Source organism: Eucyclogobius newberryi, unplaced genomic scaffold (assembly GCF_026437365.1).
Source record: "Eucyclogobius newberryi isolate DKJ021-1_F unplaced genomic scaffold, fEucNew1.0.hap1 SCAF_1, whole genome shotgun sequence".
Taxonomy (NCBI): Eukaryota; Metazoa; Chordata; class Actinopteri; order Gobiiformes; family Gobiidae; genus Eucyclogobius; species Eucyclogobius newberryi.
Genome location: NW_027315723.1, coordinates 41,582,976 through 41,609,712, shown reverse-complemented (window position 1 = coordinate 41,609,712; position 26,737 = coordinate 41,582,976). Strand labels below are relative to the sequence as shown.

The following is a 26,737-nucleotide window of genomic DNA, read 5'->3' as shown; positions in this document are numbered from 1 at the left end:
AAGCACATGTGGACTGGTTGGGCAAACTTCCATGAGCCCTCGAGCACCCGATGGAGAGTATAGAGCTGGTCCAGTGTTCCACGACCAGGACGAAAACCGCTCCTTCAGGAATGTTCAAAGTGAATCAAGGTGGAGATGATGGGTTGGGGGAAGGCACTGTGAAAATAGACAGTAAGATAATGACCGTCCCAGTTGTCCAAACCAAAGTAGTTATGGACGATTTTTCGCCGAGTTGAGAACTCAAGCGGAAGTGCGCATGCAGTGCGGAGGCACACAAAAGTCTCGCTGCTAACACGTGCATTTGTTTATTAGCGCGACGGATCGCATCGCATCTCTCGTCTCGGTAGATTTCTGTCTCTTCTGAGCCAGCTCGAACTGTCGTTTTCTGTCTTAATTTTGTCCTGTACACTGAGGGAACTATATTATGATAGATCAATGCGCTAAGACACAGCGAAACATGCTGCTCTCCTGGGGACGAGCCAGAACGAGGCTGCAGCTGTGCAGTAGGTGCATCCTATGATTGATACGTGGCAGGACTAATCGGCAGTCCACGCCACGAGGAAATGAGACTCAGATATGGGCCAAAAAAATCGTCCATTCCGCCTTTAAGTGTTTTGTCAGAGCAGGCATACTCAGACATGCAAGATGTACTGTTTGAGCAAAGTCAATATACTCAACACCAGATGGGTTACAGGTGCAGAGTGGGGTTGTGCTGTTGAAGAAAGGGAGCCGGTCAATGTGTACCATACCTGTGACAAACAGTACTACTCGTGACATTCAACTAGCAGCTAAAACCGTTTTGGGACAGAAACAAATAATTAAAACCATCTATCCTGCAATCAGAAGACCCACTACTGTTAGCCAAGTAGTAACAGACCCAGAACTGTAAAAGCAAAGAAAGGACATTGCCGTTAATGATGCTCAAGACATTTGGGAGCCATCAGTTCCCCTCGAGCACCTCCCTCAAGCAGAGCAGGAACAAGTTAGGCAACTTCTGAGGGAGGAAAGGCATGCTTTTGGCTGTGATGAGTATGATGTGGGGACAAATCCCTCTCTACAGTTACAAATAAGACTGTTAAAAAGACATTTCAGTTCCAGTCACAGTTCATAAAGAAATAAAAGAATATCTGGAGGATTTGTTAAACAGGGGTTGGATAACAAAATCTAAGTCATCCTACTCTAGTCCCATTGTCTGTGTATGGAAAAAATATATTGAGAAACTTCTTGCACCGCTACAAAAAACACGGGGTGAAGCTGACACCTCTTAAATGTGAGTTATTCAAGCAACAGGTACGTTTTCTCAGCAAGTTGGTCACAGAAGAGGGCTATACGATGGACCCTGCTGACATTCCCCCGGTGCAGGCACTAAAACAGAACCAACAAGCCCTGGCTACGCGTGTGTGGTTGATATGTGTGTGTTTAGAGAGTTTCCTTCAGTGTAGAGTACAAAATTACAACAGAGAAAGACTGTGTTCGAGCTGGCTCAGAAGAGACGGAAATCTGCAGAGACGAGAGATGCGATGCAATTTGTCACGCTAATAAACAACCGCACGTATAGCAGCGGGGCTGTTCTTCCGCACGGGGGTGAGTGTGCGCATGCGCACTTTTCAAAAAGGGACCAACAGTCGCTTGAGTTCTCAAATCGGCAAAAAATCTTCTATTATTCCTTTAAAGGTCCCATAACATGCAAAATCGACTTTTCAGAGCTTTTAACCTTCTAACATTGCTATTTGTGCTTCATATATGTACCCAGAGTGTTTTTTTGATTGATTCCCGCAGTGTTTAGCTATATTACAGACTATCTCCTTTCCTCGAATCTCCAAACTGACGGGCGGTGGGGCAAGACCGCGTCATAAGGGCAAGCACGCGTCATCATCATCATATAGAACTATAGATATCTGTTCTGCGCACGCTGTAGAATAAACACCAGATTTATTTCGGCTCAAAGTAGTGTTGATCTGAAGTTCTATCGTTTCTCACTCACTCGCGCGTCAGGAGCTGCGCAGCGCGGAGCAGACAGCTGTGGGGCTACTGTTGTGGAAAAATATAATCTGGCCCTTTGCTTTTCAAATTCTATCTTAATTTGATTTAGTTCTAACACAGTCAACAGCCTGACACAACTCCTCTTGGCCTGGAAATCTACATGTCCGGACCTCCTGGAGTGATTAGGAAGTCCCACGTTATGTTTCACACTAGGCAAGACATGTGAATTGAATTAATGCAAATGTTATGTACTGTCTCCTTCCTGAAACCACTGTTTCTTTGATGTCCCATTTGCTCCTTGATTCCTTTGTACCTGAGAGACCAGTGACCAGGAACTTCTGTGTGTGTGGTCATGTGACTACGGGTATAAATATGTAGGACATGGGACAAGAGGGAGATTCTGATCATGTAATGTACCAGAGAGAGAGAGAAACGCCTGATTAAATCACCTTAACATTGAGACAAAGCAACTCGCCTCCTTGCCTTATTTTTGCCTTTACAATTTGGCGTTGTTGGCAACTATCCTCGACCGGACTCCCGATTTCCGGGGACTGTGTGATCCAGCATTTTCACCTAAGCAGACGTTGTACCATACAAGCCCTGGAGAGAGGGATTCCGGCGCAGGGTTTGAAAAAAGGACCTTGTGGGTGAGTGGCTTTGTCTCAATTGTAAGACTAGGCTGTATATGAATATGATTAAGTTAGAGCTGTGTGAATAACTTACAGAGATGTTCTAAATAGAACATAGCTTTAAGTTTAACTGTAACTTAAACAAATAGAGTGATTAAGTTAGAGCTGTGTGAATAACTTACAGAGATGTTCTAAATGGAACATAGCTTTAAGTTTAACTGTAACTTAAACAAATAGAGCTGTGTGCGAATAATGATTGAGTTAGAGCTGTGTGAATGAGTTAGCGCTTTGTTTGAAACTCTGTTATTAAACAAAGCTCTAATTCTAACTGTAACTTCAACAAATAGAGCTGTGTGCGAATAATGATCGAGTTAGAGCTGTGTGAATGAGTTAGCGCTTTGTTTGAAACTCTGTTATTAAACAAAGCTCTAATTCTAACTGTAACTCCAAAATGTTAGAGCTGTGTGCTAGATTACGACGCCAATCCCAATACAAGTTGGATTGGAATCTTAATTTTAACTCTAACATTTAAAACGCTGTGTGCGATATATATATTGGCATGACGTCCAAGGACGTCATGCCAATAGACACCCACTATGAGGGCAATGTCAAAAAAATATGGGAATGAATGTTTGGAATGCCTGGATGTATGGTCTAAAAAATATGGTTTCCCAATTGGTGGTTCATTAAGCGTGAACAAAATCACCCAACTTGGGTTGAAGTTAACGGAAACGATAGAGAATGTGTTGAAAATGAAGAAAAAGAAAGTGTCTTTGAATTTTGTGAGAGAAATGGAAAAGCATAACAAAATATTTAAAATATGGGAAACTGAAGCTAAAACGCGGGAACGAAAGAAATTGTGTAAACTTACTGCCCCCTACACAAATGAATGTAAAAATCCGCCGTCTTACCTACATAACACGCCACACTCTCCGGACGGAACAGACACAACACAACACACACATGCATGCACCTCTGCACTCCCACACACAACACAACACACACATGCATGCACATCTGCACTCCCACACACAACACAACACACACATGCATGCACCTCTGCACTCCCACACACAACACAACACACACATGCATGCACCTCTGCACTCCCACACACAACACAACACACACATGCATGCACCTCTGCACTCCCACACACAACACAACACACACATGCATGCACCTCTGCACTCCCACACACAACACAACACACACATGCAAGCACATCTGCACTCCCACACACAACACAACACACACATGCATGCACCTCTGCACTCCCACACACAACACAACACACACATGCATGCACCTCTGCACTCCCACACACAACACAACACACACATGCATGCACCTCTGCACTCCCACACACAACACAACACACACATGCAAGCACCTGTGCACTCCCACACACAACACAACACACACATGCAAGCACATCTGCACTCCCACACACAACACAACACACACATGCAAGCACATCTGCACTCCCACACACAACACACACATGCACACGCTTCTTCACTCCCACACACAACACAACACAACACGTACACACACAAGAACAAATAACTGCTCTCAAACTTCCTTTGCACACAGAGTCAACATGTCTGTCGGCGGCGCGGATCGACCCGGACCTTGACTCTTGTCTGGTCAATCGGGCCGAACAAGCTCTGGGAGGAGGGGGCGCGCAGGCCGCGGTGGACAACGACTCCACAGGAGGGGACGCGGCGACCATGGCGAAAACGGGACACGAACGAGATGAACAGAAACTGGACTCTAAGAAATACAATCTCCGGAATCTAAACGGACCCACCACCGACGCCTTTCCTATGGTAGAAGTGGCCGGACCGAACGGACAGTTGTACGTTTACAGGCCCTGGAGCCACGACGAAGTCATGGACGTGGCTAAATCTTTACCTGACCCTGCGGCAAACGGACACACTTTTGTTGCTAATCTAATAGATTTTTGCGCCGAGTTTCGGCCGTCCGGTTTAGAACTACGGAAACTTCTGACTCTGAAGATGAAAACAAGTGATTTTGCTACAATCAAAGACAGTGTTCCAGCGAACAATTTACGTCCCGAAAAACTCACGTATAACGAAAACACGGTTTATATTGCAGCTTTGACCAGACTAAACGACGCAATCATCCATGCGTTTCCACGGAAATATGACAGAACAGCCGTACAACTGTGCAAACAGAAGCCTGACGAGACCACAGATGATTTTATACATCGTTTCTCCATTCTGTTCAAAGAGCAGAGCGGCATACAAGAGGCACCGGACACGCCATATGAGACTTTCCTATGTGATGCCATACTCAAAGGACTGAACCAGGACATTGCAAAGAACATTAACCAAACATACGTGGGCGGAATGGATGACCTAGAGCTCAAAACATTGTGCAGGCATGCACGCCATGCACAGGAACTTATCAGAAAGGCGAAGTTGGAAAAGGAGGAGGCAAGAGAGAGAGAGCTCCACCAGGCCACTCTCATGCTCTATGCCAATACGGGTACCACTCCGACTCACAGACCGCAGTGGCAGAGGCAACAAAACCACAGACCAAGATATGACATGTCGATAGTTGTGTGTTATAACTGCAGACAGCCTGGACATATCGCTAGGAACTGCCGACAGCTGGACACACATCTGAGGAATCTTCACCCCCCCAGACAGCAATACCCCTTCCAACCACAGAGGCAGTATTCCGTTTTGCCACAGCAGCATCTCACCCTGCCATCACCACTGCAATACCCCGGGCAACCACAGGAGTATTTCACCCTGCCAACGCCGCCCGCCGCCCCACAACCTCCCCAGATGCAGCAGCACGGTGCAGAGCACGGCCCGGATTGGCTGAGCCTAGAAGATGGATCCCACCGCGCCGCAGACATGACAGCTCAGACAACACAAGAACAACACACCCAATGGGACAGTATCACACACACACTGCTCACGCAAACAATCACTGATCTTGAAGCTGGTGCGAAAGCGCAAGATGGTACTTATGCTGAATTTAGTCAAACTAAAACTACATTTCCTGAGTATCCTTTAGTCATTGATGGTGAACTAATCACCTTTTTAGTCGATTCTGGTGCAACACACTCGGTGGTGAGGACATCCTCGCTGGCACGAAAGCCCAAGCTAAATGGGCGTTTTACTCTTTCATTAGGAGCATCCGGTAATGCAACCAAAGAGTATTACACATCTCCCCTGCTTTGTTCTGATATCCATGGGTCATCATTCAAACACACCTTCCTATATTCTCCCTTGTGTCCAGTGAATCTCCTCGGCCGTGACTTAATGGGCGCGCTGGGCATTTGTTTCAACCTCAGATGGTCTAAAAGTCACAACCACACGACAATTGGCAAATGTTTCAAACTTGTTAGCCATACAAACAAAATCTACAGCTGATCATCACTGGAAATTGACCCCAAAAATCCCAATTGAACTCATGTCTTTAGCACAGGAAAAGGTAAACACAGACAAGGCTGAATTTAAAAAGGAAGGGGATTTACATTGTACTCTTTGGTTACCAACAGATCCAGGAGCTCAAAGGTGTGAAAGCTGCATGGACACAGACCGGCCTGCTGACTGCTTCTCGTCTCATGCGGGGGCAGGGGCAATTCCTGAACTTAATCTTTGGGCCAAAAGCACAACCCATGTAGGCCAAATTCAAACATGTCAACCCGTGATGACCCTCCCAAAATCGAACACACGCCCCTGCAGACCACAAGAGGCGGGAGTAATTGTCCCCTGCAAATCGGGTGGAGTTAGAAGCCCCAGAACAGTAAAACGATGTACACAATCTAACCCCGTCGCACCAATTTCCATTGAACAGGTGTGCACTTCCAGACCGGACCTGAAAGAAGAGCCACTCACTAACGCTGATTTAGCCCTTTATGTAAATGGACCCTATGCCTGTGTACAACTTTACTTTGAGATAGACTTTGAAATTTTTCCATTTTTACTCTTTCAAACAGCAGCTCGTTTATGGTTTATTGACGTAGTGATATTTTATTTTTCCTTCTGATTGTGATTAATTAGGAAAGCGAGTTTCCTAAATTATCACGGGAGAGGTCTGTTGTGGAAAAATATAATCTGGCCCTTTACTTTTCAAATTCTATCTTAATTTGATTTAGTTCTAACACAGTCAACAGCCTGACACAACTCCTCTTGGCCTGGAAATCTACATGTCCGGACCTCCTGGAGTGATTAGGAAGTCCCACGTTATGTTTCACACTAGGCAAGACATCAATCCATCCATCTTCTTCCATCCATCCATCTTCTGCCGCTTTATCCGGGGCCGGGTCGCAGGGGCAGCAGTCTGAGCAGGGACTCCCAGACTTCCTTCTCCCCAGACACTTCCTCTAACTCCTCCGGGGGGATCCCGAGGCGTTCCCAGGCCAGCCGAGAGACATAGTCTCTCCAGCGTGTCCTGGGTCTTCCCCGGGGCCTCTTCCCGGTGGGACATGCCTGAAACACCTCCCGAGGGAGGCGCCCAGGAGGCATCCGGAACAGATGCCCGAGCCACCTCAGCTGGCTCCTCTCAACGTGGAGGAGCAGCGGCTCTACTCCGAGCTCCCCCCGTGTGGCCGAGCTCCTCACCTTATCTCTAAGGGAGCGCCCAGCCACACGGCGGAGGAAACTCATTTCGACCGCTTGTATCCGCGATCTTGTTCTTTCGGTCACTACCCAAAGCTCATGACCATAGGTGAGGGTAGGAACGTAGACCGACCGGTAAATAGAGAGCTTTGCCTTTCGGCTCAGCTCCCTCTTTACCACAACGGTCCGATGCAGCGACTGCATCACTGCAGCCGCTGCACCGATCCGCCTGTCGATCTCACGCTCCATCCTTCCCTCACTCGTGAACAAGACCCCGAGATACTTGAACTCCTCCACTTGGGGCAAGGACACCCCACCCACCTGGAGAGGGCAAGCCACCTTTTTCCGGTCGAGAACCATGGCCTCGGATTTGGAGGTGCTGATTCTCATCCCAGCCGCTTCACACTCGGCTGCAAACCGTCCCAGTGCATGTTGCAGGTCCGGGTTTGATGGAGCCATCAGGACAACATCGTCTGCAAACAGCAGAGATGAGATCCTGTGGTCCCCAAACCGGACCCCCTCCAACCCCTGACTGCGCCTAGAAATTCTGTCCATAAAAATTATGAACAGAACCGGTGACACAGGGCAGCCCTGGCGGAGTCCAACATGCACTGGGAACAGGTCTGACTTACTGCCGGCAATGCGAACACAGCTCCTGCTCCGGTCATACAGGGACCGGACAGCCCTGAGCAAAGGGCCCCGGACCCCGTACTCCCGGAGCACCCCCCAAAGGACACCCCGAGGGACACGGTCGAAAGCCTTCTCCAGATCCACAAAGCACATGTGGACTGGTTGGGCAAACTCCCATGAACCCTCGAGCACCCGATGGAGGGTATAGAGCTGGTCCAGTGTTCCACGACCGGGACGAAAACCACTCTGCTCCTCCTGAATCCGAGGTTCGACTATCGGTCGGATTCTCCTCTCCAGTACCTTGGAATAGACCTTACCCGGGAGGCTGAGGAGTGTGATCCCTCTGTAGTTGGAACACACCCTCCGGTCCCCCTTCTTAAATAGAGGGACCACCACCCCGGTCTGCCAGTCCAGAGGCACGGTCCCCGAACGCCACGCGATGTTGCAGAGACGTGTCAACCAAGACAGTCCTACAACATCCAGATACTTTAGGTACTCAGGGCGGATCTCATCCACCCCCGGAGCCCTGCCACCGAGGAGTTTGCGAACAACCTCAGTGACTTCAGCTTGGGTGATGGATGAGCCAGCCTCCGAGTCCCCGGTCTCTACTTCCTCTTCGGAAGACGTGACTGAGGGATTAAGGAGATCCTCAAAGTATTCCTTCCACCGTCCGACGACATCCCCAGTCGAGGTCAGCAGGCCTCCACCCGCACCGTAAACGGTGTTTGTGAGACACTGCTTCCCCTTCCTGAGGCGCCGGACGGTTTGCCAGAATTTCTTTGGTGCCGACCGATAGTCTTCCTCCATGGCCTCCCCGAACTCCTCCCAGGCCCGGGTTTTTGCCTCTGCGACAGCACGAGCCGCGGCTCGCTTGGCCTGCCGATACCCGTCGATGACCTCCGGAGACCTACAAGCCAGAGTGGCCTGATAGGCCTCCTTCTTCAGTCTGACGGCATCCCTTACTTCCGGTGTCCACCACCGGGTTCGGGGGTTGCCGCCACGACAGGCACCGGAGACCTTGCGACCACAGCTCCGAGCAGCCGCATCAACAATGGAGGCGGAGAACATGGTCCACTCGGACTCAATGTCCCCAGCCTCCCCCGGGACATGTGAGAAGCTCTCCCGGAGGTGCGAGTTGAATACCCTACTGACAGAGGGCTCCACAAGACGTTCCCAACAGACCCTCACAATGCGCTTGGGTCTGCCAAGTCTGTCCGGCTTCCTCCTCCGCCAGCGGATCCAACTCACCACCAGGTGGTGATCGGTTGACAACTCTGCCCCTCTCTTCACCCGAGTGTCCAAGACACGCGGCCGGAGGTCTGATGACACGACAACAAAGTCGATCATTGACCTCCGGCCTAGGGTGTCCTGGTGCCACGTGCACTGATGGACACCCTTGTGCTTGAACATGGTGTTCGTTATGGACAATCCGTGGCTAGCACAGAAGTCCAATAACTGAACACCGCTCGGGTTCAGATCGGGGAAGCCGTTCTTCCCGATCACCCCTCTCCAGGTGTCACTGTCATTGCCCACGTGGGCGTTGAAGTCCCCCAGTAGAACAACGGAGTCCCCGGTCGGTGCACTGTCCAGTACCCCTCCCAAGGACTCCAAGAAGGCCGGGTACTCTGCACTGCTGTTCGGCCCGTAGGCCGCCACAACAGTGAGAGACCTGTCCCCCACCCGAAGGCGGAGGGACGCGACCCTCTCGTTCACCGGGGTAAACTCCAACACGTGGCGGCTGAGCTGAGGGGCTATCAGCAAGCCCACACCAGCCCGCCGCCTCTCCCCGCGGGCAACACCAGAGAAGTGGAGCGTCCAGCCCCTCTCGAGGAGATGGGTTCCAGAGCCCAAACTGTGCGTGGAGGTGAGGCCGACTATATCTAGTCGGTATCGCTCAACCTCCCGCACAAGCTCAGGCTCTTTCCCCCCCAGCGAGGTGACATTCCATGTCCCCAGAGTTAGTCTCTGTGTCTGGAGATCTGGTCGCCGAGGCCCCTGCCATCGACTGCCGCCCAGATCTCTCTGCACCGGCCCCTTATGGATCCTCCTGCGGGTGGTGGGCCCACGGGAGGGCGGCCCCACGTCGCTCTTTCGGGCTGTGCCCGGCCGGGCCCCGTGGGGTAAGACCCGGCCACCAGGCGCTCGCCATGGAGCACCCATCCCAGGCCTGGCTCCAGGATGGGGCCCCGGTGACGCCGATCCGGGCGACGTGAACTGCCTTGATTGTGTCGTCGTCATAAGAGGCTTCTGAACTAGACAAGGCAAGACATGTGAATTGAATTAATGCAAATGTTATGTACTGTCTCCTTCCTGAAACCACTGTTTCTTTGATGTCCCATTTGCTCCTTGATTCCTTTGTACCTGAGAGACCAGTGACCAGGAACTTCTGTGTGTGTGGTCATGTGACTACGGGTATAAATATGTAGGACATGGGACAAGAGGGAGATTCTGATCATGTAATGTACCAGAGAGAGAGAGAAACGCCTGATTAAATCACCTTAACATTGAGACAAAGCAACTCGCCTCCTTGCCTTATTTTTGCCATTACACTACGTCACGGGTGGGAAGGGCACACGCGCGCTCTGAGACTACGTCACGGGTTGGGCGGGGGAGCCAGATCGCTCTTAGCAAGGGTGGGGGCGAATATCAAACCAAGCCGTTTGCATTTCCGGGTTGTTGAGGGGGTCCAAGGTCTGGGTGATATTTCTTAACTATTATGTTAAGGGTGTTGCACAACCCTTATTATTATCAATTATACACTTAGGATAGACTACGAAACGTGAAAAAAAGCATGTTATGGCACCTTTAAGGAAGTTGTTTGGCTTCATCTCGTACTACCGAAGCCACATACCAAACATATCCCGTATAGCAAAGCCTCTTTATGACCTCCTCACGATCAGGAAAACAGACACAGCGAACCACAAAAATAAGAGCAAAGAATAAACAAAGTGGTTCAGGCCAAATGCCCTCCTCACACAAAATCCAGTGGTCTGCTGAGCATCAGACAGTGCTGTGCCAATTTATTGACTTTCTCGCGACCAAACAACTGGTAGCTCAGTGTTCCAACATCCACAAGCGGCAACTGTTATCACAACCAGAGAGCCAGCACGCCAGGTCAGGGGGGAGTTAGCGGTAACTCCCCATCCAGACATTGGGTACGACGCCCCAACAACCATGCTGGACACGACAGCGACTGACCTGAAAGATAAGATGATGGCGAGAATGAACAATTACAGAAGCTCAGTGAAGTACTCTCAAAAAATCTTCTAGAGGATGTGAATGCAGCATTGACAGCTAACCCGAAGATAACCATCACTGAAACCAATGAGCTGATATACAACTCAGCAGCAGTGATCCTTGAGACACTCGGCTATCGTAAGAGCAACAATGAGATGCAATACCCACCATGGAAAAGGAGGGTGAAGGACAGCTTGGAGAGAGGTGAGCCATCTGTACAACCAGATGTGCATACCTGAAGCAATCAAAACTGCTAAACAAAGGCTCCAAGAGGTACACTAGAGAGAATAAAGCCAGGCGAATAAACAGGTTGTTCTCGTCTCAACCGGCAAAAGTGTACGCTCAATGGCAGGGTAATAACAGCAGAGCAGACCTACCAAGGCTGGACACTGAACAGAACTGGAAAGGCATATGGGAGAGGGAAAGCATCCCACAACTGATATGCACAGTGATGGATGAGAGAGGACCACAGCAACATCCCTGAGCAGAATCCAGTTACCATCACTGTGGCGGACATACAGGAAAGAGTCTCAGGGCATGAAAAACTGGACAGCACCAGGCCCTGACATGATACATGAATACTGGCTTAAGAAACTCACCTCACTCCACGAGCGCCTAGCAGCCCAAATGAACACGCTGCTAAGGGACGGAACCAGAAGAGAAGGATCCAGAAGAATCCCTCAAAGGGTACAGTCCCGTCCAACTATCGGCCTAAATACCAGAGGTGCACGGCCTTACAAAAATAAATTGATTTGATTTGAGGTGCAAAACATCAGCTCCTGGTAGACGGAACAGTCGCACGGGACTGTAAAACCCGATACACTAACCTGAGCACTGCATGGATTGATTACAAGAAAGTATACAACTCAATGCCACACACTTGGATCACTGAATGCTTGGAGTTGTACAACATCAATGAGCCTTCATAAGGAGCTGGATCAGGTTGTGGAAAACCACCCTTGAGGCCAATGACAAGCCACTTGCACAAGTGTCCGTCAAATGTGGCATATACCAAGTTGTGTGATCCAGCCGATTGAATTGAGCTGGCTCCTCCAGGGTTCGGCTCAAGGTCATGCTGGGTATGGCATAACTACTCGGGGCTCTGGTTCTGACAGGTCAAGCTAAAATAGCGCTGGAGCTCTTTTTTCCTTGGCTCTGAGACGTTCATCAGATTACAAAAGACTGTTGCACTGATCCACAGATGAAGCTGATCTGAAGAGTGTCCTGGATCCAAATTATGTTGTAGACTTGTAAACTTTGCAAAAAGTCCTTTGTTTGAGTTTGCATGATGCATTTTAAAGCAAAGATCATGTCCAAAGACTGGCACAGAATTACTTATCGAGAGAGAGTAGAGTTGTTCCCTTTCTTAGCTTATCTAGCACTGTTTGTCTCTCACCTCCCGGGTTTGAGGTTTTTCCGCCTCGAAGCCCTGGTTGAAACTAGTTTTGGTCCTGGTTGGAACTAGTTTGTCTCCTTGTGCCAGAGACAACTGGTTCATAATTTTTTCCACTTTGGCTCGCAGGGTAGAGAAGTGTCTTTGAAATCAGAGACTTTGTCTCTGTGGCTCGGCTGTCCAGTTTGACAGTCTTGGATTTAAAATTGTAGTTATTTCCCTGGTGGAAATGTGCAGCCTTTGACAGTATTTCACGCAAAGCCACCATAATCACTGGATCTATCTTGCTCCTGGTCTCGACCGGAGTGGCACCCGGAGCTAGTGTGGAGCTAGCTAGTTTAGGTGTAGATGATGACGTCAGCGTGAAGCTATGAATTCTTCTTGATATGCGCACCCCCCTTCAGAAAATCCTAAATGTGCTGAATGTCAGATCCTTATGTAACAAATCACTCTTAATTAGGCCCGAGCCGAAGGACGAGTATCGTCCCGGCGAGGGACTTATTATAATTGATACCGAAGTGGAAAAACGCAAAAATCGAGTACTAAACAAAGACGGATATGCTCGTGGGTGGTATCAAAAATTAGAACTCCGTGAGCTCTAATTTTGAGTGAAAGTTTTGTGAAAAAATATTGAAAGACGGCTCAGTAGCGCCACCTCAAAAATCAAATAACATGGGGCCAATGGGAGCCCGAAGCTAAAAAAAGTGGCCGTAAAAATATGACGCTCACTCCCAAAAATAGTTCATGGGAGGACATGTAAAAAATAATATTATGACCGCGCTCTAAGTCATACAGGAAGTCGGCCATATTGGATAAACTCGTCGTACATTTGCCATTTTCTCTTACAGTTTTGATCTAAATCACTTCAAACTTGGCCACAAGACACAAAACCCATGAGCAAAGTAGTGTTTGAATGCTGAAGCTGATAAGTTTTATGGCAAGGTCATCTTGAATTTTAAACAACAAAAAATTTTACATTTCTTCAAAATTTTTTGGGGGGAAAGTTTTGACGTAGAATTTTAGGAGATTTCAAAGCTGAACGCAATGATATGCAAATGTATTGGCTAGCTAATAAAATGGCTCTCTAGCGCCCTCTCCAAATTAGATTTTTAAAAATTCGTAAAAGACAATTTAATTATCGTAGACAGCTGAAAATATTTATAACATATTATTTTGTGAGCGGGCACAATATGACAAAATCCCATGACTCTAGCTTGAGTTTTTATTTCCGAAAAAAAATGGTCGAAAAAAACGATTCCATTCTTATTATTATTCTTGTTCTGTCCAAACCACCCCAATTTTGACCCTCTGAACGTTAACGAAAACTCAATTTTTTTTTTTACAAATAATTCAGGTTCGGTGAAAAATGTGTTAAATAGCAAAATAACTCGCTAGCGCCATCTACACTGATGGGCATATTTTGTCTTAGACTTATAAAACTTGGTACATACATACCTCATGTCAATACAAGTAAAAAATTGTACTATGACCCCACCCTAAACCCAACAGGGAGTCGGCCATTGTGGGCGGAACCCAGTATTTTACACGTCATATTCAATTTTTTCCCACTTTGGATTTTCAGTCAAAATCAACTTGACACATGTGTGATTAGAGGTAATTATTTTCATTTTTGATACAATTCCAAATGTGGGCGTGGCAAGCTCGTTAACAAAAATGGAATTTTTTTGTGATAAAACTTGCGTTTGTCTGGAATAACATGTCCTATTTCCCGGCATTAAGATACGTTTTGTGTAAAATGATGAGCTGAACACAATGATGTATAACATATATAGCCAAGTTATACAAAGGCTCTACAGCGCCCACTTGAACACCTCTGCAAATTTGATTTCTAAAAATTCATAAAACACCACTTATTTGTCATAGACAGCTGAAAATATTTATAAGGATTAAGTGTGTGACCAAGCACAATGTGACAAAATTACGTGACTCTAGCTTGAGGTTTTATGGGAGAATAAAAATGCAGAAAAAAAGAGTTTCCATTCTTATTCTTATTATTTTTTTCACCCAAACCACCCCAATTTTGACCCCCTGAACGTTAACGAAAACTCAATTTTTTTCGACAAATAATTCAGGATCGGTGAAATATTTTTTGCTTTGGTGTCTAGAAATATTAATTACGCAAAAGGACTCGCTAGCGCCCTCTCCAATTATTATTATTATTATATATATATATATATATATATATATATATATATATATATATATATATATATATATATAAAGTGAATATATATACACACGCGGCTGTGAAAATTTTCCAAAAGTAGTGTAAACGTTTGTGCTGTTTGTGACGGAGGGGTGATGTAGGCGGGAGGATTAGAGGTGTGCTCTTTGCGGTGGCAAGTACCCCGCGGCCGGAAGGGGGGTGAGGGCCTTTATTGCTGCGTGCGGCTTTAATTAATAATTGTATTTCTTCTTATAATCTTGATTTTATGTTTTTTACTGAAACATGGCTTGACAAAAACACAGGAAATGTAGTTCTGATAGAATCTGCTCCACCTAACTTTAAGTTTGAATTTGAAACACGAGAAAACAAAAAGGGGGTGGAGTTTGTGCTATCTTTAGAGATGAAATAATTACCCGCAGGTTGTCTTTTGGGGTGTTTTCATAATTTGAGTATGTATCCTCAAGCCTAAGGCCCGAAGTCACTGGGATAGACCCCGAAAGGGAACAAGCGGTAGAAAATGGATGGATGGATGGAGAACGCATCCTTTAAAATGGAGCTAAAACAGTCTCCATCCATTCTCTTCATTGTTTTATACAAGCCTCCCCAGCACTGCCAACGTTTTATTGATGATTTTACAGAGATGCTTTCAGTCGTATGCACTTGATGGTTTGGTCATTACAGGTGATTTCCATGTGCATGTTGATAATATTTGTGACAGAAACGCCAAAGAGCTTGATGCTGTCCTTGAAACCTTCAGTCTTACTCAGCATGTGAGAGGCCCCACCCACAGCAGAGGGCACACTCTAGATCTCATAAATATTAAGGGGGTAAATATTTCAAATGTCAATGTGGTCGATGCTGCTCACAGATTTCCTCTTAATAAGCAACTCAGTTGATGCAGCATTGAGACTGCTCTTGTCAAGGTGACAAATGGCATCCGTCTGAACACTGACACGGGCAAAGCCTCAGTCTTAATTCTGTTAGATCTGAGTGCTGCTTTTGACACTGTCGATCATGGGATCCTCTTACAGAGACTAGAGGACTGGGTGGGCATTACTGGCACTGCCCTAAACTGGTTAAAGTCCTTTCTGGAAGACGGGAAGTACTTTGTTGAAATTGGTAGCTGTGTCTCAGACCACATGCCCCTGACTTGTGGGGTGCCCCAAGGGTCAGTCCTGGGACCCCTTCTGTTCAACCTCTACATGCTGCCGTTAGGTCAGCTGATACGCAGCGAAAATATGTCCTATCACAATTATGCAGACGACACTCAGATCTATGTTTCACTATCGGCAGGTGACTATGGACCAGTAGATTCACTCTGTCACTGCATCCAACAGATCAGTGTGTGGATGCAAAACAACTTTCTCCAGCTGAACACAGACAAGACTGAAATAATTGTTTTTGGCCCACAGAAACAAAGAGAAAGTCTTATCCATGCGTTTGTCTCCAGTAGATTAGATTACTGAAACGGCCTGCTCACTGGCCTCTCCAAACGAGCCAGCTGCAGTACATCCAGAACGCTGCTGCTCTGGTCCTAACAAGAACCAGGAAGTACGATCACATTAGTCCTGTTCTCAGGTCTCTGCACTGGCTCCCTGTGGCTCAGAGAATAGACTTTAAAGCAGCTCTGCTTGTATACAAGTCTCTCCATGGCCTAGGACCAAAGTACATCTCGGACATGTTAGTGCCATATGAACCATCTCGGACTCTGAGGACCTCAGGGACCGGCCTCCTGCTGGTGCCCAGGGTCAGGACTAAACATGGAGAATCTGCTTTTCAGTTTTATAGAGCTAAAATCTGGTACAGTCTCCCTGAAGATGTGAGACATGCCTCTACTCTGACAATGTTAGACAAAATCTAAGATAAAAACAGTTATGTTTAGCTGTGCATATCAGTGTTCTCGCTGAGGGCTTTTGGCATGACGGCCCGCCATGCTGTCGCCTGGACCCGCCATGCTCAAAATATGCCACCATGCACTGGCTGGCCCCCGCCATGCTGAAAAGATCTCGCCAGGTATTAAGATAATTAATTAAGATTAAGAGCAGCGCTGCGGCCGCGGAGCAGCGGCTGCGGAGCAGCGGCCGCGGAGCAGAGCCGCGCCAGCAGCGCCCTGCAGAGCGACGGCCGAGCGACGGCCGAGCAGCCGCCGATCGGCCGCCGGGCGGCCGCAGAGCTTTGAGTGCGGATTTTCGGAGCCTTGCAAGGTCATGTCCCTTTATATAACAGCTATGGGATCTTAAACCTTACACTCCCTGAGTTTTTTTAATCAGAAAATGCTGATGCTGACCCGTTTTCAGACTGGAGGACACTGATCCTTCCAGGCTGTTGCACCCAGACTCTGGAATGATCTTCCACTCTCCCTGTGGTCACTGGATTCTATTGTTGCCATCAAGGGTCAGCTTAAAATATTTGTATTCGGTCAGGAATTACATGTGGTCATTATAATGTATAGACTTTTACTGGCAAACGGCCATCAGGGGGGCAATCTAGCAGGAAGCGCAAGCATTTGACACGTTGTAGAAGAAGACGTCAGTGGACGCACTGTCCAAGTTTCAAAACGCTGTGTGTTTTATTACAATCGGACTCATATTCACGGAGAATTTAGTTTAATGAGGAAGTGAATGAAGTGGTTCTGAACCAGCCGCATTGAAATGAAACTTTCTTGGCCAGACCTGACTCACGGATCAAAAGACCTGTGCATCACTACCATGGACCATATTTCTGTGTAACAATCTCATGTTACAACATAACACTCACTCGATAAGCACAAGCTCAGGAGCAGATGAACCAGATGCGAAGAGACAGACACCGGTAAATCAGCTCACACACAGTACTCAAGGACAGAGGGGACAATAGGGACAGCTCTGATGTGTTTGTTAAGCTTCAACATGCTGTGTGTTTTATTACAATCCAACTCCTATTCACTTAGAAATTAGTATAATTAGTAACGCAGCGACCCTCGGGTGCACCGCAAGACCCCCGGTTCAAAAGACGCATCACTTCTGCGTTTATTTATGTGTAAATATCTCATGTAACAACGTGGGCACCTGCAGTTTATTGTCAGGTGTGGCCCGTACATGGACAAGTTCTATTTTCTTCGTAAAAATTGTGCGCTTTTATTCAGGAGCGCTGTATAGCCCGAAAAGTATGGTATAATTGTTTTAGGGACTGATTTTGTGTTTAAACTGTTTTTGTGAAGCACTTGAACTCTGTCTGAAAGGTGCTATACAAAATAGAAGTTACTTACTGTACCCTTCCTAAGAGCTATCTATATCTATATCTATATCCACACACACACACACACACACACACACACACACACACGCACACGCACACAACTTACCATCATAATAGACGATGGCCCCCACAAGCTTGTCCCTCTTCAGCATAGGAAAGAGCTCCAGAGCCTTTGACTTGCTCAGCACATAGCTGCTCTTCAGGCACTGGATCCCCGCCACCAGGTCGTACATCTTTATGCCAGCCCAATAGTAAGGCAGCTGCCACCATCTGATCATAGGAGGTAATCACCAAACATCGTCGTTATAGTGTGGCCAACATAGCAATTATATAATCACTAACAATCAGCCAAAGTAGACTTTCATGAACAAATTAAAGCCCTTCTAAAGTGGCAGGATAAAGCGCACAGAGATCACTTTGGTCCAAAAGAAATCATCAGTGATCCTACTAGGATGACAAAATTAAAAAAACTGACGCTGGGAGTAAGGAGCCTTATTTTTTTTTAAATTATTAAATCATCAATTTTAATATAGCTTAGTAAAAATAAGGCCAGCTAACAAAATCAAAATGTTTCTCAGCATCCAGACTTGTTACAGCCTTGTTCTGTTGCTTTTGTATATGGTTCATTATGTGTAGGGATTGTCTTATGTTATGGGAAGGTGGTTACCCAAAATCTTGCAATACATGGCCCCATTCATTCTTATGGCGCACTTAAAACTGCAGTAGTCCTATCCCCTGTGCAGAAACGCCCCCACAAAGTATGACGTTCAACCCCCATGCTTCACAGTAGAGATGGTTTTCTTGGCGGTTGCGCGGGAAGGCGGTCGCGCGGGAAGGCGGTCGCGCGGGAAGGCGGTCGCGCGGGAAGGCGGTCGCGCGGGAAGGCGGTCGTGCTACCACGGCTTTAATTCTGATTGTTTTTGTTCTGTTTGCTCTGTTTGCTCATTATGTTTTGTTTTTATTCAAAAGTGCCATTTAATTTAAGACACTAAATTAAGAGACATGTGTGCTAAGCCAGTGCACATACTTGTAAACAGGCAGCATGATGGGCAGTGGGGCAGACAGATGCGGGGCAATCTCCAGGAGGTTGGCTCTTTCATGGAGAGCTTCTTTCACCATCATGTACTATAAAAACATGCAACAGACACAACCCGTAAAAACACAAACACACCGTAAACATCAAACACAGGGCCCAGGCTAGTTCATGAGAAGCTCAGGTACCTGCTCATAGTCCAGTTTCATGATGGCCTTCTGTAAGTAGCGCACGCCTCCGTGTATCAATTTGGTACTCCGGCTGCTGGTGCCTGAAGAAAAGTCGCTCCTCTCTACCAGGGCAGTTTTCAAGTCTGGAATCACATGAACAAACATCAGGGAAAGACTGAGGATCCGAGGTGTCTAAGCTCTCAGTGGATGCAACTCCAGAATTTAACAGGTTGGGTTCTTGTGACAACATTCTAACTGTAACCCCCCCCCCAAAAAAAAAAAAAACATGGAGTGACTGACTTCCGGGTTATGGCGGTGCTTTGAGCTGATGCAACTCCCACCGCCGCTGCAAAATTCAAATTTAAAATCATCGTTTGACCCACCGAATCCTAAGGAGCAAGAACTAAAGATGAGTAAACGGGGAAGAAACAAGGCTGGTAACACTACGGGACCAAAGCAGACGAAGCAGACGGCCAGCGATCACAATAGAAAACAGCCCGCATCAGAAACTAACGAGGCTAAGATGGCTCACGTGGCTAGCAAACATGATGCGGAGAATCATCAGTTATTACTAATGATATGGTGTCTCTAAGAGCGGAAATGATAGCGGCCATTGCAACGGCCCTGTCTGCTGAGGTAGCCACTGAGCGCTGAAGGCGGCTGGAGTAAGAGGACCGCACATGTACGAAGTCGAGCAACATGTTTGAGATAATACGGACAATCTGCAGATAGTAAGGGCTGAGATGGAGGCGCTTGCGGGCCAGGGTGATGGAGTTGGAGAACAATAGTATGAAAAATAAAATCCTGGATTTGGGGTCCAGATCACATCGTCCAAACCTGAGGCTTGTGGGCATAAAAGGAGAAGGAAAGGATAAAGAAAGCTTCTTGGAGAAGATTATTCCTGAACTCCTTTTTGGCTCAGGAGTTGAAGTCCCTCCCATCATAATCGAAAGAGCACATCAAAGGTTAAAGGAGCCCTCCAGTACATACTATCTTGGAAACTTGAAAACAACAAGGAGAAAAACATGCTTCCTACTTCCGAAGAGTGCAGACACTTTCCTGCTAATTCCAGCTTAATATAGCCGCTTTCCTTATTTATTTTTCTTCCGAGACGTTTTTTTTTTAAGTAAACTAAGGATTTTAAGAACATTTTTACATGTCGGTGTAATCCCTCATTTGTCCAGGAGTGTTCCATTGTAGAAAAAGATTCAAATACCAATAAGTGGGCAGGACATACCCAGAATAGGATAAATATCCTGAGTTCCAGCTCCTGATTCGTAGATTGAGAATGACTCTTGGATGAGAGTCGAAACGTTTAGTTTTTGGTAAAAACAGAGATCAGATGACTACAACTGAATCTTTTTCTACAACATTTTTACAGTTTTAACAACATATCTGATGAGCAAGTGAAATGTCTGGGAGAAGACGGAAAAAACAAGTTACGGTGTCAGAAATATCAATAAGATAGTCATATTTGCTTTAGAATCTGAAAAAGGACTCCACAATACAATTCCAATGTCATCCAGTGGTAAGAAGTCTACATTTTTCATTTTCCAGGCTGCAACTTGAACCAAACGTGGTGCGAAGCCTAAACAATACCAAGATTATGTAAGATAATTTAAGGTCACCTAAAATACAGATTACAGATTACTGAAGTACGTAAATGAAAAAAGACATGACATGGCCAAAAGGCAGCAGACAGAGAATCTGTGCCAAACGTCAAGGTCACAGATAGGTCTGTCCTGATTGGATAAGTCACGTGTCTATCTCACGTCCGCCTGTTCGTCTGAGGGAGTCAGGTTTCTATTTCACTCTGGAACTCCTCCAGGTTTATACTTTTTCCCAAGGAGGCTTTGATGTTTTTCCAGGCTGAGAATGAGGGTTTATGGACAGTGGACATTTGGACATTTTGTCTAAGGATACAGGACGCTGGGACATTGCCAAGTCCCTATGAACATTGTTTAATCTGTTTTTCACTGCCGCCCCCCGAGGCAACTACTGTTGTGATTTTGGGCATTTCAAAAATAAAATTGAATTGAATTGAAATGGAGGCAACACTGACATTCTCCAGTGTGACTATCTGCTCTGGGCCTAGTACAATGACCTTGTTTTTTTCAGGGTTAAGAAGCAGATAATAAAGTGTCATCCAGAATGTTATATTATTCACAGACTAAGCACCAAGTCTGTCTACTTGATCGGTCTGATTTCATTGATAAGTACAGCTGTGTGCCATCTGCAAGGCAGTGGATTTTTTAATGTATTTATTTATTATAATTATAATTATAATTATAATTATAATTATAATTATTATTATTATTATTATTATTATTATTATTTTATAATCAGGGACAATGCAATTATATATAGTTACAAAACAAAGCTTGTAGGACGATGCAATGCATACAAAGTTTATAGCCAGAGCGAATTTTCAACTCCCATCCCTGGTTAGGCTTTTCTGCACTTTTTACAGATATAAAAGGCATTAAAACACAATTTGTATAAATAAATCAGTGGTAAATGTGCACAGCTACACAGCTTATTCTTCCTCACTCATACTTTTTCACTTATGCACTTGCATAACACTTGCATAACACTTGCAGATGGGTAGTTTGTCTGGAGGTAAACATTTTTACCTCAGCAATGCACTTTATTTCAGTGGGTAATGAATTCCAGAGTTTACAGCTCTTATAGGAGAAGGATGACTGTCCAAATGATGTTCTGCACTGTGGGATTGTACAGTTTTGGTTTGAGGAGCCTCTTGTCACTCTGCTGCTGCCGTTTAGTCACTGTATAAAATGTACTGAGCAGTTCAGGTTATTGATACATTTGAAAGATAATTTAAGAAAACACAGGTTACTGTAGCTTTCAAAACTTAATAAATTGTAATTCTTAAGAATGTGGCAATAATGAAACCGGACAGGTTTTCAATCCATAATTTTGATTAAATCTGGTTGTAAAGTGAACCGATTTTCTTTGTAACTGAGGGAGCTGCCTGGGCCCGTGCTGTCATGCTGTATGAAATGTGAGAGAATATCTTGGCGTGCATGTACAGCAGGGCCACTTGGTTTGGGATATAGTGTCTGATTAGTTTAAAGCAATTTAGATTTATTTTTATTGTTTGGGATATTTTATTAATGTGTTGGGGGTTAAGTACCAACCCAAGATATTTGAATTAATCAACCAACTGTATTGTTTCAGTTTGAAGATTGATTAGAAACTTAGTTTGTTAACTTAGTTTGAGTGAGCCACTGATTAAACTCAGCCATGTACGCAGACAAAATCTATGCTGCCTGCTCCGATGTCTTGGCGGGTGCATAAAAAACGGCATAATCCGCATAAAGTTGCCACTGGACAGGTCATTTATAAAAGAGACTGAACAGTGGTGGTCCCAAAATGGAACCCTGAGGTAGGCCCATACTGATGTTAAGGAATGAAGATTCGTTCCCAACCACCTTAACACACCGTTCCCTACCCTGAAGAAATGAGACTGCCTCAGGGGAGATGTTAAGGTCAAGAAATATTGCTCCTACCACCTCACCCATGCAATGAAGCAGCAGTTTGCTATTTCGGTTGAATACCCTGATCTAAAACCAAACTTCTGTGGGTGGAGGAGTGATAATTCAGTTGTGTTACGACAACTTTCTCAATAACTTTAGATAGTGTGTGTAAAATTGATATTGGTCGATAGTTGCACATCAAATCTGGGCTTCCTGATTTGAATATTGGCAAAATCAGCCTAGGGAAAATTTACAATTTCTTATGGGCAAATTGGCAAGGTGAGTCACAGGTTTAGCTAGTGCACTACTAATGTTTAAGAAAATAACAATTTATATTATAGATGTAATTAAATTTGGAATGACAGTTTTTGACTAATCTGTATGACTTCAGTCTTATTTGCCTCTTTTCTACAAAAAGAATCAGCATGAGGCATTAGAAATGGTTGATTCTAGTTTCTTTAACACCTTTTGTTAATTATTCTACTGATTGTACAAAATAAGAATTAATCCATCAGTCATTACTGTGCTGTTATTAGTGCTCTTGCCATTTATGATGAGTTCACTAATTCCTTTAGGCATCCATCCATCTTCTACCGCTTTATCCGGGGCCGGGTCGCGGGGGCAGCAGTCTAACCAGGGACTCCCAGACTTCCCTCTCCCCAGACACTTCCTCCAACTCCTCCGGGGGGATCCCGAGGCGTTCCCAGGCCAGCCGAGAGACATAGTCCCTCCAGCGTGTCCTGGGTCTTCCCCGGGGCATCTTCACGGTGGGACATGCCCGGAACACCTCCCAAGGGAGGCGCCCAGGAGGCATCCGGAAGAGATGCCCGAGCCACCTCAGCTGGCTGCTCTCGACGTGGAGGAGCAGCGACTCTACTCCGAGCTCCCCCCGTGTGGTCGAGCTCCTCACCCTATCTCTAAGGGAGCGCCCAGCCACCCGGCGAAGGAAACTCATTTCGACCGCTTGTATCCGCAATCTTGTCCTTTCGGTCATTACCCAAAGATCATGACCATATGTGAGGGTAGGAACGTAGACCGACCGGTAAATCGAGAGCTTTGCTGCAGGTCCGGGTTTGATGGAGCCATCAGGACAACATCGTCTGCAAACAGCAGAGATGAGATCCTGTGGTCCCCAAACCGGACACCCTCCGACCCCTGACTGCGCCTAGAAATTCTGTCCAAAAAAACTATGAACAGAACAGATGACAAAGGGCAGCCCTGGCGGAGTCCAACATACACTAGGAACAGGTCTGACTTACTGCCGGCAATGCGAACACAGCTCCTGCCTCCTTCTCCAGCCACGCGATGTTGCAGAGACGTGTCAGCCAAGACAGTCCTACAACATCCAGAGACTTTAGGGCGGATCTCGTCCACCCCCGGAGCCCTGCCACCGAGGAGTTAGCGAACAACCTCAGTGACTTCAGCTTGGGTGATGGGCTAGCCAGCCTCTGAGTCCCCGGTCTCTGCTTCCTCTTCGGAAGACGTGACTGAGGGATTAAGGAGGTCCTCAAAGTATTCCTTCGAACGTTCCACCCGCACCGTAAACGGTGTTGGTGAAGCACTGCTTCAGTTCAGAGTTTAGTATAATATGAAGCCTGTGCTTTTCTCAATTCTTTAACCTCTTTATTTCTTAAACCTTTAGAGGCAGTTTTCTCAGTGAAAGGTTTTGAGAGTTGCATACATTCAAATGACCACAACTTACTCAAATATTATCAGATCTACATGGGTGAGACATTATCGTATAGCTTGGAATTCACACTTTCAGAATCTGTGAATAACTCAAAATGTCTTCGGGTAGACTTGTTACTGCTTTATCCACGGTCAGTCACATATGTCCACTAGTTTTGTGATAGCTGTCATCATAGAAATACAACATTATTTTCAAGTCTGTTATATGTACAGGTTTGTTTGTAAAGGCCACGTGAATTAGCGTCTTAGTCTGGTGATCCTTCAATCAATTGTTGATAGTTAAATGTTGTCATTATAGTTTTTAGTTTGTGTTTAGAACCTTTCACCATACAATATAGTTTCTCTATATACCTCTAGTCACCTGTTACCATCCACCTGTGCGCCGGCGCACAGTTTCCAAATTAAAAAAGTTCTCTTACATCACTTTTATTTTGGTGGTCAATACCAGCAAGTTATACATCATTTTAAAGGTTATTTTCTCAACAAAACGAATATGTCATTGATTTACATTGAATAATATGCCCCAATAAACAATTGCCCATAGTTTGTGAGAAAGTCTCAACTTTTACAAACGCATGTACTACCCGTTTGCTGTTTATGACGGACGAATTGGCTTTCAATCTGTACTTTCTTGAACTCAGTCTGTCCGTAAGTATCCATAGAAAAACAATATCCACTTGTAGTTTTCCTGAAGTTATCCGATTTCGAGATTTTGTCAGTGAAAATATTCACATGAACGCTCGTCCGGCGCATTTCTTCGTCCATAACAAATGACCTGTTTGACTTATAAGATGGTGTTTGGCATCGATCTTTTCTTCAGACTGTTAGCTACAGAATGAGACCATACACGTTTTTTACAGCCTCTGCAAAAAAAAAAAAATGCGCCGCTTCAGACGCACGAGGTTTCTCTGTTTACATTGAGAATGCGCGAGCTAACGGTGACGTAGAAGACTTTGATTGACATATTATTCTAGCCAATGAGTATATCTTGGTGGGACGGTGGTGGGAATGGTGGGTGGGACTTCGGGCTTCTTCACACAGAATCGTCTCTATTCAGATGCATAAAGCAGTTATTACTTATTTAACGCTATCAATTATTTTAACGCGCATTAACGCAGGTCGGATTCCCCAGTTCTAAAGCCTCGTACAAACAGCTGCGGCCGAATCGCGCCAGACACAGAATTTGATCGCGTGTACATTAGAAAGACAAACGCACCGGACACGCGTTCGACGCGCCGGACTAAATACACTCCACAGCAGACGTGGGTCCGAGTCGTCCTGCACATGCGCAGTGGAGGAGTTGTGCTGTGTCGCTTTTCTCGTGGTGTAAATGGAGTTTAATGTTGGACCATGGCTTTGGTTTATTAACTTTACAAAGTCAGCGGCTAGGCGCCAGCAGAGGCAATCCGCCGGGGGCCCGCGTGAGCAGGTCCCGACGGGCGCCGTAGCTGGGGAGATCCGCGAGAAGGGCCCGGCGCGCGTCTTTATTAGCTGAAAACGTGAACAATCTGGTGTGCCCTAGCAACTGGCTTAGTGCAGAGGAGTAAAAAAAACACCCAGTTTTAGGAATCTACAAACTTTTCTGGTTCTTTTCAATGCCCTGGCAGTGGCAATAAGCTTTAGTTTTGTGTTTGATAACATTGTTTAAGTTAAAATGTACACAATGTATTTATTTGTATTTAACTGGTTTTAAGTGTTTGTTTGCACAACTAATGTTATGGTGCTTTAGTGTCAAGTTCTAAGAATTTACAAACTGTACTGAAGTGTTTTCTGGTTCAGGGACATTTGGTACTAGACTGCTCCCTAAAATGTGTTTTGAGTGTCTAATGTTTAATGAGATTACAATGTTTCTGACGTTACCTCCGAAGTGGCCTGTTAATCTTTAATGATTGTGGCTCAGGATTTTGTGGCAAGTGAATACTTAATATTTTATTTAACTGCTACTAAATAAAAATGCTGATGCACTTTACACTTCTTTTTGAATTTTGCACGTAAAATGCAATTAATCGTGATTAATCAGGGAAATAATGCGATTAATCGCGATTAAAAATTTTAATCGTTGCCCAGCCCTAATTATTATACCAATACAAAAATAAAATAAAAATAGTTTTTTTTTTCACCTCGATATGGCAAATTCATGGGTAAACTCATATTCACACATTTTCACATACATTGTTTTTTAGCAGTTATTAGTGGCCTACAAAACATCAAAATGTTTTATGATTATAGAGGAGCTAATAAAACAGTTTGGCATAGTTGGCACATATTTGGATCACTTGTTCCAAATATACTTTTTGATACAAAAAGGTCAACAGCACCAAAATGCCTGTTCCCAGAGATCTGAAACTTTACACAGTTGTTGTCAACAAGATAAACATCATGTACAGTGAACAGCATAAGCACACAATGAAGTATGTCATGCTCAGGACCCTTACAAATTGACAATA

The 26,737-nt window shown here is 45.6% G+C and overlaps 1 protein-coding gene across 2 annotated transcripts in view; it reads right to left on the bottom strand.

Moving 5' to 3' along the window:
* gpd2 (glycerol-3-phosphate dehydrogenase 2 (mitochondrial)) overlaps positions 1–26,737 on the bottom strand; it is a 157,739-nt gene that overhangs the window by 89,637 nt on the left and 41,365 nt on the right. For both annotated transcript variants that reach the window (XM_072446677.1, XM_072446669.1), the window contains exons 4-6: positions 19,123–19,247; positions 18,929–19,026; positions 18,008–18,171 (exon numbers count right to left, since the gene is read on the bottom strand). In XM_072446677.1, coding sequence (XP_072302778.1) covers positions 18,008–18,171; positions 18,929–19,026; positions 19,123–19,247 — 387 coding nt within the window. The remainder of the gene's footprint in view (positions 1–18,007; positions 18,172–18,928; positions 19,027–19,122; positions 19,248–26,737) is intronic.